This window comes from Trachurus trachurus, assembly GCF_905171665.1.
Source record: "Trachurus trachurus genome assembly, chromosome: 19".
Taxonomy (NCBI): domain Eukaryota; kingdom Metazoa; phylum Chordata; class Actinopteri; order Carangiformes; family Carangidae; genus Trachurus; species Trachurus trachurus.
Genome location: NC_139913.1, coordinates 23475791 through 23493752, shown reverse-complemented (window position 1 = coordinate 23493752; position 17962 = coordinate 23475791). Strand labels below are relative to the sequence as shown.

Sequence of the window (17962 nt, the reverse complement as noted above, 5' to 3'; positions counted from 1 at the left end):
GAAGCTAAGGGAATAGGTCACCTACCAGGTTCTTCCCAAGTTTCCCTTATTACAGTTCTGCTTAAGCCAAACAAGGACCCTTTGCAATGCGCTTCTTATGTGAAGTGGTTAGAATACCCACAGTGACAGAGTCTGAAACTTTACTTGAATCTATGGTCAAACAGAAACATAAGATTGCTTCTAAACTTTATAAAATGTTGAACAGCCCAACAGGAAAGGAATGGAATATGGTCCAAAGAAATTGGGAAACTGACTTGGGCAGTTCATTAGGAATTGAAGAATGGGGACAGATTTGGAAAGAATTACACAAAGTATCAAAATCAGTTAAGAACAAAATGATAAACTTTAATTTTATGCATAGAACATATTTTACCCCTGTTCGACTTCATAGAATGAACCCCTCTGTTTCTGACCGATGTTGGCACTGTCAACTAGAAAAAGGTAAATTTTTTCATATGGTATGGGCCTGCCCAAAAATAAAATCCTTTTGGGAAAGTGTAACACAATCCCTGGGTGGAATTATTGGTCAATATGTTGTTTGTGACCCAGTACTTTGTCTATTGAATTATATGGCCTCTGGATCTTGGCCCAAAGATCACAAACAAATTATAATAACTGGATGTATGACGGCCAAAAGACTCATCGCTACCAATTGGAAAAATGCTGACCATCTGGTAATGGGTAGATGGTTGCAAACTTTCCTCGAGACAATTTCTTTGGAGGGAGCTGCTTCTAATCTTCTGGAAAAGTGTAATGAGGAACAGCTCTTATGGAGAGAGATAATTAATATGATACGCAGGATACCCTCTTTCAAGAGAACTTAAGTGTTTTAAGGGTGAGTTTGAGCTCATACAGACTGTATACGCCTGGTCCTCAACCAGAGGCGATTTTAGAGTCTGCTGGGGCCCTAGGCAAAAAACCCCAGGGGGCCCTCCAACCAGTGTTTATCGCCATCATTTTATAAATAATCGAACACCAACAAAAAATGTATGAAATTTTAACTTTTTTTATTCCAAATGTCCAGCTATGGTGTAAGCTGGTGACATGTCGTCTTCATGATGGGCAGGTGTTGCTGTCTCACTGGAGGTGTACGTTCAACTGATATGACAAAAAAAACAAAAGACAGTTTTACTTTAATTGATAACATATGCCACGCCCTCTAAAGATTCTTTATGACAATATACACTTACAGTTTTCACTGTCAGCACTGGGAGGAGGCACTTTGTCCCTCTGTTTTGCTGCTGTCAGAAACCTAAATAATAATCCTGAGGAGAGATAAGAGAGTGATTTTTAAATGTTTTCCTTGGGCATAGCTTTCATAGCACCCATAGCTTTTACACTTTCATATTATCATAATAATAATAATAGGCTACTCACTTCAATACAGTAACATAGCTTTACTATGTCACCCTGCTAGCTAGCAAGTTAATAGTGTTGTTACTTGCTGCCAAGGAGGCCAGCAGATAACGTTAAGTTAACCTTGCTCTTTTTTTTTTTGTCACTTAACGACCGTAACCGAGTGGAGCACCAGAACCGCACGCACCGAGTCTCTCACTCCAGTGCAGTCCCACTCGCTAACGTTAACTAACTGGTCACCGCTGGTCTGAAGCTAAAATTATACTATTAGCATTTGTTCAACAGTTATTTACTGTTCACGTTACACTCTGCTCCACTTACCACCACTGTCTTGCATTCATTTTTACTTCAGCCTCTTTTTTCTTCTCGTCTTGCTCCCAGGTGGACTCTTCTTTTTCCCTCGGCTTCATTACTGTGCGTTCACACCAAAAGCTTCCAAAGCGTCAAAAACGCCGGAAGTCAATTCATTTTCAATGAGCGCCCGGCGACACTGAGCGTCCAAAGCGTCAACAGGCGTTGCCGCGCTTCCAGAGCGTCCAAAGCTTCCAAAGCGTCCAAAGCGTCACCAGATGAGAAGTTGAGCCAGGTTTAACTTTAGGGTAATGAGCTATGACGCGGTCAAGCGGCAACCGGCGGCAGCCTGTCAGATAGATCCAATCCAATAGATCCATGACGAGGGCGGGGGCTGCTAACTCCATCGGCTGACAAGAAGTTAGCCAAAACCACCGGATCGCTTACTTCTGCTTTAACTATGAGGCTTTTTTATTGTGTTTGTCACTTTATTTTACATACAAACACATGGCATGAAGAAACATGACAGTATTGTAATATTAGACATTAATGTGTACTTTTTTTTTTTTTTTTTTTTTTTTTTTTTAAATCTTGTTAGACCCTCAAAGAAGAAGTCTAAGAAGAGCAAAAATGCAGACAGAGAGGATTATGTCGGCCCCGCTCCTATCAAGGCGCCTTTGGTGAGCCACGCCCAGGCACCCGCAGTTACTGGGTCGGCCTTCGGCAACGCCGGGGTGCCTAGAATCCCACGAGCCACACCCACCGGCGGCTGGGAGAGCAGGACCAACCTGGAGATGACTCAAAGCAACAGCCGGCAAACTCCCACCCCTGTGGGCAGGAACCCGGTGAGCATGCCTGTGTTTGTGTGTTTGATGGTATAAAGAGGAGCTATGAGGGAATGCAGTAGGGGAGTAAACTGAAGACGTATTAGACTAAATGTAAAATAAATTTCTTCAATGAGGAGGAACTTCAGGAACTCAGCAGGGTTAGAGAAGAGGTTATCAGGGATGTATATGATTGTTGTTGTTTTTTTCTTTTTATTTCAGCGCTATGACGACCAGGACAACATGTACCCATACGCTCAGTCTCGACAGAGCAGCCTGTACGGTCAGGGTCAGGGGCGACCCCAGGGTAACCCGTACGCCCAGAATCGAGCTCAGGCCAACAACCCCTACGCTCAGAACCAGGGTCACAACAACCCTTACTACCTGCACGATGATGGAAGACGCTATTGAGGAACCAAAGGTTTGGGACATGAGATAGCCTATGCTGTGGGTCTTTTCAAAGACTTGTCAATATTTTCATTATCAGTCAGTTAAAAATCTTGCTTAAAGCAATACTTACCGATCTGGCATTTCACTCAGCACAGCACAAACATTTGAAAATCAACAGCTCCACCTCCCTCACAAGTCCCACCCACCTCTCACTCCTGCCGCAGCTCCACGAGCCCCCTCCCTCCCTGCTGCATGCGTTGGCATGGCAACGGTAAACAGAACAGGAACGCGAGTGAAACAGGAACAACACAAACAAACACAACACCGGAGTTTTAAACCGTATAAACGGACTCAGTGATGATGACTGATGAGTTTTATAATAAACTGTTGTTAGCCTACTGCTACTGGAGACGCAGGGGAAGTGATTGTTACAGATTACAGTTCTCAACGAGCCGGGCTGGCGGCCGGACCAGCACCACCTGATGCGCTGGTTCAGGCCGAAAATAAATCCAGACCGAGCCGAGTCGAGCCGCGCCGGTCCGGAGTTCAACCGGGTCCGGACCGCTGAGAACTCACAGAGCTAAGGGAGCTAACAGTAGCCTAGCCGTTAGCACAGAGCTAACAGTAGCCTAGCCCCCTAGCCGTTAGCACTGGATGCTTTATAGACACATGTGACTTCCTGTGTTTACGTATCACTCGGGGCTGATCACTATCAACGTTACAATATCAGACATGAAACTCCGCGACCAGCTGCGGCTGCAGTTATTGGTCTTTTAAAAAACTATTTATTTCCAAAAACCTTCTTTCTTGTGTGTTGTGACTCTAGTCTCCTCTGCTCTGTGTCCTGCTACTGCTCTGTCAATAAGCGTTCTTCCTGGTCGGGAGGGGGGAGAGGAGGAGAGGGGTGCACAAAGTGATTACATATTAAGTAGGTTCGGTCGCTCTTCAAATCTTATTAATCGGACCGAATAATATTATTGGTCAGACTTTTCTCAGAATTATATGAGAATGAAAAAATGATGAGTTTTTAACCCTGTTGGGTTTCTCTTACATTTTAATGTATCATCAGATTATTAATAGCATTTTAACTTAGACAAAGAAATGTGCAAAAGTTCCAGAAAGGTAAGTATTGCTTTAATGAGCAACTGTTTGATGCCAATGCTATTGTCTCTCTCTAAAATGAGATTGTTTGATGTTTTTATTTTGTGTGACTGAGACTATATTTTGTTTTCTTTTATGACTGATTGAGAACAAGCTGTCATTCAGCATGAATTAAATAGCAGTATTTAGAAATATTTAACCATGTAATGCACTGCATTAGTTTTCCTCTTTTTTTGCTTTTAATATGACATTGTTTTAATTCCTTATAACCATAAAATGTTTAAACACACTGAACCATATTTTCAAATAAAGAACATTCCACTAATTATAATTTTATTTCACTTAAGAAAATAAACACTAAGAAAGGCAAGTCACTGTGCTTTGTTCACGTTTGTGCATTAAATGTTGAACTGGCAGTTATTTTACAGTAATGATCAAAACAATCCTGAGTGAGGCTGTGCATATTTACACAGTCAGCACAACACCTATACACATCTATGGTGTTATTGTTTCATACTACCACTAGAGGGGGCCAGAGTTAACATAATCATTCAAGAGATGACAACAGGGTTAAGAAAGCATTTATCTTTTAATGACTTGTGGTCCATTTGATTGCACATTTTTCTTTTCTTTTTTTTTTTTTTTTATATCTGTGAAGCACTTTATAATATATATATGTGCTTGTGTGTGTGTATTTTTTTCAAATGTGCCCTACAAATAAAGTTTATGATTATTAAAAGAGGGGAAAGAAAGAAATACACATTTAGGATGTCCTATTTGGAAGTTAATTTGCTATTGTTGTATAGCAGAGGTGAGAGGTGACAGACAGGTGAGTGGAGCTGATAGTGTGCCATGCAGTTGTTTACACAGATGTCACATATTTGGACCAGACTGACACATAGCCTACACTTTAGTAAGCCTGTCTTGTCTCATGATTTAGTGCTGTCTGTTGTTCCTGTGTTGAAATGAAATTATGACTATTCCTCTAAACAAGGGGTCTTTAATGTTTTTCAGGCCAAGGACCCCCAAACTGATGAGAGGTGGAGCAGGGACCCCCTAATATATTTAAATTGTGTATTATATTAAACTTGGACCAGTACCATAAACATACCTTGTTATTGTGCATTCAGTTAAGCTATTGAAATAGACAGATATTTTTGTTTAAAACGTGCAAGGTAGGCTACAGCGAGTAGGGTTGTCTTCCCTCTGCCGTTTATAACACAACTTGTTAACTGATACCAACAATGCTGATATCAACACTGTATTTCAACTGCATGATAATCATGCAGACAAGCTATTCAAATTGACGTTTTTCATTTGAAACAAAAATGTGGAAACTAAAAAAATATAAAACATTGTCTAATAATCAACAAAAAATTCCACAACCCTCCCTGCAGCACCTCCACTGACCCCGTGTAGACCTCTGCTCTAAACTGACAGTAAATATTATCAAATGTGCAGTATGAAGGAAAAACACCACTTCTATTGTGAATAATACTAATACTCTGGCACTCTCTTGAGTAACAATGCAGAGTACTTCATAGCCTGCTGGCCACACTTACCTGACTGCTAACTGCTAATCAACTAGCTAACTCTAGTGACAGCATCACTGCTGTGTCTCTCTCTACACACACACACACGCACACACGCACGCACGCACACACACACACACACACACACACACACACACACACACACACACACACACTCCAACAGCTAGAAGCTAAGCTAGCTTTCAGAGGCTATAGCCTACCTGCTAACTTACCACAGGTGGGCAGGAAAACACATAGGGAAAACACATTAGGACTGCAAACCGGATACAGAAACTAAATGGGAGACAGTCATGCTGTTGTGATATCAGATGTAAGTGTTTATGTCTATTTTTTTGTTTGTTTGTTTTTTTGTTAGCTTTAGCTGGGCATCAACTGCTTACTTGCCCTGAGTCTGTATGCTAACGTTACAGCTAAATGGTCACTATTAGCATTCAAAGCTGTTTACCTACCAGTCGGGAATAAACATCTTTAGTTCAGCATCAAACTTAATTTCTTTACTGGATAAAACCACATAAAACCTGTCTCCAGCAATGGAATCCTATGCTTGAGTTAGCATGCTGACAGTCCAGGCCAGTTCTAGGGTGGCCATTTCCACAACACCCAAAAAGGAGGACTTTGCGGCATAAGGTGAAACAATAATGTTTGTACTAGTACTTTTCCACTAACGTTGGTTACAATACAATTTTGTCCATGATAAGAATGGTATCACAATAAAGTGATTCCTACTCTGTTCATTGCAAGACAAGTTCTCTGATTTGGACTGTCAGGTGTGTCAGCCAGGGAACATGATTTTAAACTGGAGTAACCAGAAACACATGACTGTATTAGGAGAGGAGATCTTCTATGTTGCAGGGAGTGAATATGTGAATATGATTTGTTCTGCTCATGTGCTCCTTGCCAGAGCAGATTGTTCACTCAAAGGTATAGTTCACCCAAAATTCAAATTTCACTCATTATCTACTCACCCTCATGTCGACTAAGAGCTGTGAGAATTTTCAGAGTCCTCTGTTTCTTCTCTGAGTTACGGGGGGGCCATATAACCATATAACGGTTGTGAATGGATACCAACTTTCTTCGTCCAAAAAGACACACCAAAAAACATCCAATTACCTCCATACTGCTCGTCTGTAATGTCCCTCTTGTATTGAAGCCCCGACATGAGAAATTGTTCCGTCGGTCAGTGCAAATCACGCAAGATTTGCACTGACACAGGAAGAGCAGTGAACCGAGACACTGGGAGCTTCCGCTACAAACAAGCTTAAAATTTATTTAATTTTTTTTTGGAACAATTTCTCATGTCGGGCTTCAGTACAAGAGGGACATTACAGACGAGCAGTATGGAGGTATTTGGATGTTTTTTGGTGTGTCTTTTTGGATGAAGAAAGTTGGTATCCATTGACAACCATTATATGGACAAATTTATACTGCTGCGCGGACCCCCCCGTAACTCCGAGAAGGCACGGAGGACTCTGAAAATTCTCACAGCTCTTAGTTGACATGAGGGTGAGTAGATAATGAGTGAAATTTGAATTTTGGGTGAACTATCCCTTTAAGCTGTAGCTGCAGCTTTTCTATAGTTTTGTAAATGTGACTTTTCACAGGTGTTCTTAAAGCTTTCGTTTTCATTTGTGCTGAAAGAACAATGGACACTTGGCTTTTACTGAAAAGCAATATTCTGTGCTATAAACGCATTAAGCAATATTGGTCCTGCAAGGGCACACACACTGTAAAATGCAATAAAGAACCTGGTAGAAGGCGCCAGTCATCAGTTCAAGTGATGATTGTAAAAATGATGAAGTCTCAGTAATGTGGCACTAATTTGATAATAAACCCCCTGTAATCTTTTTTATCATTCAACTTAAAAAGCATGTAGCCTACGTATAATGAAACCTAACCATTTGTGTGAATTAAATGGAAAAGTATAAAGATAATTGGCACTTGTGCAAAAATATCTACACCACATTTGTATAAAAAAAACAAAAACAAAATAATACAATCATTGCACAATCAATTAAATAGGCTACTCAATACAACTCAATACTAAAGTACTGCTATGCAGCACCACCCCCAAATCATCATACAGACATTTTGTATGGGATTGTAATTCATTAAAAATGTATTATAGGCCTACTCCACCAAAATACAATCTATTTTCTGCATTCTACACACAACTTAACTTTCATATGTGCTTTAAAAAAGCTGAAGACCTTATAAAGGGCTGATGAAGAAAAACAAATCAACCACACTACATTCTTTAAGTAAATACCGTAAGTTATTTGCTCTTGAATGTCTTGAACAAATTTTAAAAAAAAATACTGTCTTCACCTCAGCTTTCAACTACAGAGATATCTTCCTGTTACACTGTTACACAAAAATGAGTAGTTACTTTTTCTTGCTGATGCAGACAACATACCAACAGGTAAAAGTTAATCTTAGATGAAGTTTATGTAAAGTAGTGAGCCATAAAAGGCTATATTGCCCCCATGTCACATTATTGGTCCTCTGGTTGCTCCGGGTCATACATCTCAACTCCAAAGACACAGTCTTCCTCCAGCTCATTTGGTTTAGCAGAGTGCAGGGGTGCAGATTTAGCATGAGTATACAGGCTTTGTCAGATTAACACCTGAGCACAAGAAAACTGGGGAGGAGGGCCGAGAATTATGGGTTTTAGAGGTCTTCATCTTCTGTCTTTTCTTCTGCTGTCTCAAGGAATTCATCTTGTACAAGGTATGTGTATGCTCTTGATTTCAAAACAGTGCAAACAAGTTAATGGAAATGCACAGATGAAAAAGAGTATAGAGATGATTAGTAATAATTAGTGGGATTTTATTTTGCATTTTCTATCATCGTTGTGCGATTTTGACCTAATTTAATCTTTGATCATTGCTGAATATTTCTGAGACGCACACTGAACATGCACTGAGTGAAAAAAGTATCACATGACTAAAAAGAAATCACGATTTGTAGACATTGAAACAATTCACTGATGTGATAAATGTTGTACAGTGACGATAAGGTAGGCATAAAACATGTGGAACACTGTTTTGTAGCCAATGACAAATTTTATATTGTTTTAGAAAAAAGTACTATTTTGTACTGTATTTTTGTGTTTTTCTAATGTGTGTGTGTGTGTGTGTGTGTTTTTTTTTTTTTCAAAACAATTAATTTTTGCATGGTGTCTTTACTCCACAAGTAAATTATGTTGCATTTTACTGAAAAGTTATGGTTGCACATACGATACAATACGACACATCTGTAAGATGATTCAGACATTAACTGTCTGTTTCATATGAATGGTGGCATATCCCAAGGTCATAGGATGGATAATTCATTCATGGTGAAGAATTAACTATCCTTTAAAAGCCAAATCACATGTTTTGAGGTGCTGTGACCATCATAAACATGGTAACTCATTTGCCAAGAAAACAGTAAAAACCCATTTCCTTTTGCTTAAATGATGTGAATCACTTAATGACAAGAGCAATGTAACCGTCACTGAAAGCACTTTAAACCATATTAAACTTCCTCTACAAAGACTTTTACAGGACGTGGACACATTATGCCCATAAAACGATGAATGGTAATGATTGCTTGTTTCTGCCTCGGTGTGTTTTGTGTAGGAAGCTGCGGCGGTGGTGAGTTTCAGTGCAACAGTGGACAATGCATTGACATAGCCTGGAGGTGTGATGGGACTAAAGATTGCACAGATGATTCAGATGAGCTGAACTGTCGTAAGTATTACAACCTGTCACAGAAAATGATACAACATGAAACAGATGAAGGAAGGCAATGTTTCCAAAAACTGAACTCTAACCCTAAGAAAACCATTGCATACACACATAAAATCATGTATAAAGTTTACATTAGTTCTGTTCTTTGTGGCAGCACCACCATCATGCAGCTCACAGGAATTTAAGTGCGTGACAAGTGGTGAATGCATCTCACTGGGATTTGTGTGCGATGGGGAGGAAGACTGCACCGATGGCTCAGACGAACAGAGAACCTGTGGTAATGCACACACTGATTGTTTCCTTACAGACTGGGATGGTGTTGACCACTGACCCACTTGGTGCTGTGATTTTTTTTCAAAACTCACATCACATGACCTGAGAATGGACTAACCACTAGGTGGCTACATCATTTCACAATAAAGATTGAGCCTGTCAATATGCATGCAGTTCAAATGCCACTGTAGATAAACTTCATGCTTCACCACAGTGAAATAAACAGCTGCCTCAAATATTTCTTTATAAAAAACACATACTTCTCCAGTGATGTATCAATTAACATATAAAATGTCTTGTGTTCCAATGACTGAAGTTGAAAATTTTGTCTCCTGCAACATAGCATTGGGAGATAAAATACCCACTCACATCTTCTTATTGATTCAGGTGATCGGACCTGCAGCTCAGACCAGTTCACATGCCAGGAGGGCCAGTGTATCCCCAGCAAATACAGATGTGACCGTGTGAAGGACTGCGTGGACAACTCTGATGAGAACAACTGCAGTAAGACTTTTACGTCTACCAGAAACTGAGCATGTTGTACTTTACAGTTCAGAAAATACAGCACTGGTGTTTAATGTCAGTTAAATTCTCAATGTGTCTGATTTTAGTGGCATTAAAGCAAATCTGTGTTGTGTGTTTTTTTTCTTTTTGTTTGCAGACTATCCACCGTGCACAGAGAAGACGTGTGCTAACGGGGCCTGTTACAACAACTCTCAGCGCTGCAATGGGCTGCAGGACTGCAGAGACGGCTCTGATGAATTCAACTGCAGTGAGTAGACGAGACTCAGAGCAAACCTCAGTTTGTCACCAGCCGACACTGTAAACAACATTTCCCATCAGATAAACTGAAGGGGGAAAAAAAAGACATCTGTACTGCATTAGTTTTCCCTCTAAATGTAAATATGAGAGCAACAATATTTGTATATATAGTTGGAATGCAAGACGGCAGGTCTACTAAACTGATTTACACATCTCCAGATTTTCTATCCAGCCCATGAAATAATTAACATTTTAAAGCTACATTTCCCAAGTTTGATTCAGCACCTCTTATATAATTCAATAATCTAAACAGAAGCTGAAATTTACTTTATAACCTCCATGAAAGGAGTGTGCCAGAAGGCCATATAGTATATACTGTATATGTACATTCCATCCTATTAGGTGTACCATATATTGCTTTTCCATGCATTTCCAAAATTAATTATTTCACAATAAATATTTTATGATTTCATATTTTCTTTGTATTTGCCCACTGTGATAATGTGATGCTATCTCTTGGTGATTTTGTTGGTGCAGCAGTACTGTAGAAGCTTATTCTGCTGATGAGGTTGCTTCAGTTTACCTCGTTAGAAGCTTTTCAGTGGGGTCACAGTAGTAAACAGCGTGTGACCTCTTGTAAAATGAAGTCTCTGTGTTTTATTTGCAGCCGCTCAGCACTGTCCCATCCACCAGTATCAGTGTGCAAACGGCTACTGCATTCCACACTCCTTCATATGCGACCACTGGGACGACTGTGGGGACAACAGTGATGAACAAGGCTGTGGTAAGGACCACACTCACTCAACACACAAAGGTTTTAACACAGGTTCAACTCAACAAATGAATCTTTACTGTGATGTTCATGTTAGATGGGTCAGATCTGAACCTGAATGAATGTGAGTTCCTCTGTATCTATTTATTCATCAGAGTACCAGAGCTGTAGCGGCAATCAGTTCACATGTTCCAGTGGCCGGTGTATTCCTCAGCACTGGGTGTGCGACAAGTTCAACGACTGTGGTGACTACAGTGATGAGAAAGGATGTGGTGAGAAAGCTGTCCTTAAAATAGAAAACTATTTTTACTTTATTTGCATTCAGAAGGTAGCATGTCGATATATTTCTAATTCATTCAACAAAAAAACACCTTTCTCTTGGGTTTTCAGATAGTAACTCTCGAGACTGTTACCCTGGTGAGTGGGGGTGTCCCGGCTCGACAGTGTGTATACCAGTGGGCAAAGTGTGTGACGGCAAACCTGACTGTCCTGGAGGAACAGATGAGACCAACTCGACCGCACAGAAAACCTGCAGTAAGTCACACTGATGCCAGCTCTTCCACATGGGTTTGAGAAATCGACACGAGTTCCACACTAATTAAAAGTTGCCTAAGTGAGAGATGAGGTCAAATTCAGGATGCCGTACACTTGCACCACTTTCACAAGGCTATAAATCACAGTGCAAAGGTTTGGGACATTATAGTGTACCATGCTCATAAACCTTTCTCAGAAATCAGCTATCTTTTCCCTTCCTTGTCACTGCGCTCACACTGGAGGCGAAATATTGATCAAGCTTACCATGCTGGTCATAATTCAGGTTCAAGCAGACAGACTGAAGGCAATAATCACAATTAGAAAGGTTACAGTATAAAACCTGACAGAGCTTTGACTATGTTGTTCATTCATTTGATGGTTTTTCCCCACAGGCCTGGATCAGTGCTCCACCTTGAGCTGTGAGTACCTCTGCCACCTGTCTCCTGAAGGAGGAGCCTGCTACTGCCCCGATGGTTTTATTGTAGCCAATGACAGCCGCACCTGTGTAGGTAAGTACATCATATAATCTGCATTATTTGAAGTTTAAAGGGATAGTTCAAAATTTTGGCAAACTGGCCCATTGCCTTAATCGCTATAGTCTTAGCAGTAGGTTCGTTACCTTTATTTGTCGGTGTAAGCTATTTTTAGAACGGCGGAGCAGAGCCACAGGCTGCTCCGAGCTACGCTATGGAGGCTAAAGGAATTTCTTGGTTTCCCTCATCAAACTCATCAAAAACAAAATCCCAAAATCCAAAAACTCCAAAACGCTTTCGTGGACAAGTTGTGACCTGCACAATCACCACACTATGAGATAATAATGAAACGTTATGAAACGGAGCCGTTATCGAGGTAAATACAGAGTCTGCTTGCTGAAAAACTGTCCCTGAACGCAACGCACATCAGTGGTTTTGCATGAATTCACCTCTAAAATAACTCTCGTCTGGTAACATTCCGTTATTATCTCATAGCGTGGTGAATGTGCAGCTCACAACTCGTCCACGACAGCGTTTTGGAGTTGTTGGTTTGTGTATTTGATGAGTTTGATGAGGGAAACCAAGAAATTCCGATTATTAGCGATTATGGCAATGGGCCAATTTGTCAAAATGTTGAACTATCCCTTTAACTCTCAGTGGAAGTGATGAAAGGAGAAGAACTCTTGGTCAAATGGTCTCAATTTCTTTTGTTTTAGTTTGCACCATAAATCGTCCTTAATGGCTAAAATTATTTTAGATTTAGATTTAATTTCACGGTACTCTGGTTGCAAATTACAAGTAGTTATCTTCATTCTAATGCCTAATACATATAAAGTGGCTGCTTGTTTTATTGTCCAGACTATAACGACTGTCAGATCTGGGGGATCTGTGACCAGCTGTGTGAAGACCGTCCTGGGACACACCGCTGCAGCTGCGCTAATGGCTACTTCTTGGAGCAGGGTCATGTGTGCAAAGCCAATGTCTCAGGTACATTGAGTCACATGAGCTTTTACACAGTACATAATGTGTAATAATAACAAACTGTATCTCACTGCTGGGGTCTGGTTTTTCTGTTTTCCAGCTGGACTGCCTCAGCTCATTTTCACAAACGGGGGTGAGGTGATGATGGCCGATATTCACGGACGTTTTGTCAGGACTCTGGTGCCGGCCCAGGGCAGAGGTTCTGCTGTTGGCGTGGCCTACAACTGGCACAGTGACACGATCTTCTGGAGTGACACGTATACCAAAAAGGTCCGTCTGGATTTCCTCCTCCTCTACTTTTGTCATATCTTATTGAAAAACACATTTTACTTAAAAAAAAACAGGAAAAAAAAACATTTGTGTCCAACCCTTTCTTTCTTTTGCCAGGTATATTCTGCCAACTATGATGGGAATAACATTAAAGAAGTTCTGACCGCTGCAGTCCAGAATGTCCAGAACCTCGCTGTGGACTGGGTCAACTTCAAACTCTACGTCCTTGAGGCGATGGTGGAGCGCATCGATATGTGCGATTTCGATGGAGGGAATCGCGTCACGCTGGTGGCTGAGAACCTGCAAACGCCTCACGGCCTCGCCCTGGACCCGACAGTGGGGTGCGTTTAAATGCTACGATCCTGGAAGCTGCTGAGAATGACACATGTTACAAATCTCATCAGTCATTCGTATTTTTTTTTTTTTTTTTGAAAGATTGGCTTTTTTTCAAGATTCATCAAGATTAGCACTTTCAGATATATTTTCTGCTCTGATATCTTTGCCCTTACTTGGTGATGTTTAAATGTTGCCATCATTATTTAACCTTCCTCTGGTGTTCGGGTCACCAGTGCCCCGTTTTCAAGTTTTAAATGCATAGAAGTACCACATAAATTTGTTTATAGAATAAAGACTTTTTGACTTCGTCAGGAACCTCTATTTAAACAAAATAAAACAATTTTTTTTTCCACAAAGTTCTAAAATGCTCTGGTGAAATTTGTGGTGTTCGGGTCAATTTTGACCCGGTTATTACGATAAGAACAATAATTACAGTTAAAACGGAAATCATAAGTGCAAAACCAACCTGTTCATGGATAAGGAAGTCTAACAATGTAACCAAGAGATGAGAAACAAATGGGATGATAAATAATTTTTTTAGTGTGTTTTACAGCTGATTGAAGACTCGGGTCAAAACCGATCCTAACACCATAGATGGTAGCAGAAAGCTGACAAGAGGAAGGTTACATTGAAGCCAAGGGTCATACTGACAAAAAAGGCCCAGGGGCCCACACCAAAAATATTAAAACCAATATTTTCATGGATAAGGAAGCCTCAATGTAACCAAGAGAAGAAAAACAATTTGGATGAAAAAAAAATGTATTTAGTGTATTTTACAGCTGATTTAAAATACGGGTCAAAACTGACCCGAAAGACCATAGATGCCAGTAAAAAGCTAACACAAGACGAAGGTTAAGCTCAGCTAAGTCAGCTAAAGACAGTTTATGATGCAATACAAAATAAATCAGAGGCAAATTTACAAGACTTCAAATCATTCCTATTCATGAAGTCAATATTTCTATTTCTTAAGAGGTTAATGTAGCTTATACTGCACAGTGTCCATTCAAGTGTGTATTTATTTGTTTGGCTGCAGGTACATGTTCTTCACAGACATGGGCCTCTCCAGTGAGCAAATGAAGCTGGAGCGAGCCTTTATGGACGGCAGCAATCGCTTTGAGCTGGTGAGGATCAGACTGGGCACTCCAACAGGAATCACCCTCGACATCGTCACTCAGAGGGTCTACTGGTCCGACAGCCACTTTGACACCGTGGAGACGGTCACCTACGAGGGTTTGGACAGGTAAAAAGGTTGCACTCACAATGTTGATGGAAAACAGCGATGCATCCATTTTTCTTTTTGATGGTCATTCTGTTTTGTCGCTCTCTCCCAGGAAAATAGTTCTCAATGGTGGAACTCAGGCTCCTCATCCGTTTGGACTTGCTGTGTTTGAGAACCACGTTTTCTTCACTGACTGGACCAAGATGGGTTTGGTGAGAGCCAACCGGTTCAACGGCAGCAGCCCGGCGCTGCTCTATCGTACCGCCAAGAGACCGGGACATGTTGTAGTCTCACACCGTGTCCTGCAGCCTGTTGGTGAGGAGATTTGAAACGTATTTTTGCTCAACACTCCAAGATGTCTGCTTCTTATTTATAATGTTTCCAAAGTGTGTAAAAAAGGACAACAGTGTTTGCACTGTCTGAGAAAACTGTCTTACTGGCATGTTGACAGAACCATGATGATTCTATTTTATCGTGCTTTTATCGAGTCCATTTGATCCTTTTCCTTGGTGTCATGGTTTGGAAGCCTTTCTACTAAAAACAAGAACGCATTGAATCAAATTGTGAAATGGTCCAGTAAACTGATAGCCACAGCTGAACCCTTCTTCCCTGTATACCAAACAGTTACAGCGGATAGCCACGACCATTTTAAATGACAGTTTGCACCCCTTGCACAGTGAATTCCAGTTTCTTCCCTCTGGACGGAGGTTGTCAGTCCCATACTGCAGAACTAAACGTTATAAAAACAGCTTTGTTCCAGCTGCAATAACACTGGTAAACAAGCTGTAGTTTGCACAAAAGCTGCACAAGTCACTTTTCGGAGCATGATGTATCCCCTTTTTTTTATCTCATTGCTTTTATTTATTTACATATTTACTCTTAACTTGTAGGAAATTTTGCTCTTGGTGTTTTTAATTTTTCTTTTTTAAAACTATTTCAATTATGTGTTTTTAGTTTCATGTTTTTTACTTTCTATATTTGTTTCATGAACTGCAGCACTTTCTGTCGAGTCCAATCTGTCTCTTGTTTTATGTATATGTGTTCTTTTTAAATGTCCTGTTTCTGATTTGATTGTTCGTTTTCTGTTGCTTGTTTACGTAACTCTCGACTGTGAAACTAGTTTACCCTTGGGTATCAATAAAGTCACCTGAACCTGAACCTGAAGTGATTACCAGGCTGAATGCTGACGGTGCTTCTTTTGTGACACAGTGATGAACCCGTGCGGCAGACACAACGGTGGCTGTCAGCAGATCTGTGTCCTGAGTCACCGCACCGACAATGAGGGCCTGGGCTACCGCTGCAAGTGTCGCCATGGTTACGATCTGCAGCCAGACCGTCGTACCTGCTTTAGTGAGTTTACCTTTGATTGAGGGCAAAAGGAGTTGGGATGTTACTAAAATAACATTGTTCATGTTCTGCTCTGAGATACTCTGAAAAATCAATTAAACAAGGACATTTACAATATCAGCCAACTGTAATTTCATTAAGCATAGGTATTTTAACACTTTTAAACAAGGTGCAATAGCAACAGGCATGTAGGGATTTATGACTGAGTTGTTTAGAGAGTGTGATTACCTGTGAGTAACCATTGCCACTGTTTGTTTGGACAGAGGTGAAGGACTACCTGTTGGTGGCCACCTCTCTTGGGGTGCGGGGAATCCCACTGAACGTGTCCCTCCAGGAGGACATCACCCTGCCCCTCACAGGGCTCGGGACGTCCTTCTCTGGCTCCGCTGTTGAGTTTGACGGCAAAGACGAGACCATTTTTTTCAACGACAGGTCCAGAGGCATTATCTACAAGTCCAACCTCAATGGCACTGGTTAGTGTTTAGTAACATTTGTGTAATGAAGCATCATGGTGGAGTGGTTGTGTGAATTTGTTGCACATAAAACAGAATAATAACATTACATTTTGCATTTCAAAGCAGATCTGCTCAGAATCCTTTTGTGCTACATCTCAGTGTATTGGTTTTCTTTGTGCGTTCTCAGTCCAGCAGATTATGACAGGCTACAGAGTGGGAACAATAGATGCCATGGCTTATGACTGGACCTCCAAGGTTTTGTTTTGGACTACAAGCACCTACAAGGTGGTGGCGGCCTTCAGAGTCACAGACAAATCCAGACGAGACATTGTGACTGGATTGAGATACCCAAAGGGAATAGCAGTGGATCCTAGTGCTGGGTGAGTCCTCGGGACACAGAGGGAATTACGTTCACAGTGCAGTCCCTGTTTTACAACCTTTGTATATACATTTAAAAATCTATCTATCATCTCAAAAGTCCTGACACTGAACAGATATGTCTTCCTGTGACAGCTACTTGTTCTGGTCTGACTGGTACCGTCCAGCGGTCATCATGAGAGGCTTCACTGATGGCAGCAACGCCATTCCTCTGGTCAACACAACACTGGGGTGGCCATATGGGCTCGCTGTGGACTACATGTAAGCACAGTGATGCCCTGCAGCATTATTAATGGATTTATGCAAACAATTCAAGGGATGAAATGTCAGAATGTAATATCCCTTTCCTACCCACTGATTAATTGCTTGTGGTGGACCTTTGACAGGCTGGACAGGCTGTACTGGGTGGATTCCCTCTTGGACCAGATTGGATCCATTGGCATCCAAGGCCTGGACAGACAGACATTTACCAACATTGGACAGATTACATCGCCCTACTCTTTGACCATTTATTCAGGTGGCTACATTAATCCATCCTCGTGACTCCAATTTATTTATTTAAGTGCAATTATATCATAAATGCACAATATTCAAATTGTGGATATTACATTATTCTGGTTCAACTGCAGCAAAGACCAAACTTGGTTTAAAAAAAACCTAAAACACATTTCTGAGAATATCTGATACAGTGGTGAACTGAGGGTTACTGAAATTAATGCAATGCCTTAATATCCCTGTATCCCATCTAGAACATTTCCTCTCTGCCATATTATGTGAATGATGTGTTTGTATAATACCTTTGTTCCTATTCTGGCTGGTGAAAGTTACATCATTCTTATAGTCCAACAATTCATTATGTATTGTGTAATGTGTGTATGTAGTCAACGTTTTTCACTTGGACTAATGAAATTTAAGC

General features: G+C 40.8%; 1 protein-coding gene across 1 annotated transcript in view; it reads left to right on the top strand.

Moving 5' to 3' along the window:
• Nucleotides 1-8175: 8175 nt before the first annotated feature.
• The window catches only part of lrp2b (low density lipoprotein receptor-related protein 2b), a gene marked incomplete at both ends in the record, with an annotated part of 47553 nt that continues 37766 nt past the window's right edge, over nucleotides 8176-17962 (top strand). The window contains 19 exons of the mRNA XM_083993935.1: nucleotides 8176-8242; nucleotides 9136-9246; nucleotides 9401-9523; nucleotides 9907-10023; nucleotides 10181-10291; nucleotides 10949-11065; nucleotides 11209-11325; nucleotides 11444-11587; nucleotides 11980-12096; nucleotides 12919-13047; nucleotides 13142-13311; nucleotides 13429-13652; nucleotides 14681-14887; nucleotides 14979-15181; nucleotides 16076-16216; nucleotides 16477-16686; nucleotides 16856-17048; nucleotides 17182-17307; nucleotides 17433-17563. Coding sequence (XP_083850061.1) covers nucleotides 8176-8242; nucleotides 9136-9246; nucleotides 9401-9523; nucleotides 9907-10023; nucleotides 10181-10291; nucleotides 10949-11065; nucleotides 11209-11325; nucleotides 11444-11587; nucleotides 11980-12096; nucleotides 12919-13047; nucleotides 13142-13311; nucleotides 13429-13652; nucleotides 14681-14887; nucleotides 14979-15181; nucleotides 16076-16216; nucleotides 16477-16686; nucleotides 16856-17048; nucleotides 17182-17307; nucleotides 17433-17563 — 2758 coding nt within the window. The remainder of the gene's footprint in view (nucleotides 8243-9135; nucleotides 9247-9400; nucleotides 9524-9906; nucleotides 10024-10180; nucleotides 10292-10948; nucleotides 11066-11208; nucleotides 11326-11443; nucleotides 11588-11979; nucleotides 12097-12918; nucleotides 13048-13141; nucleotides 13312-13428; nucleotides 13653-14680; nucleotides 14888-14978; nucleotides 15182-16075; nucleotides 16217-16476; nucleotides 16687-16855; nucleotides 17049-17181; nucleotides 17308-17432; nucleotides 17564-17962) is intronic.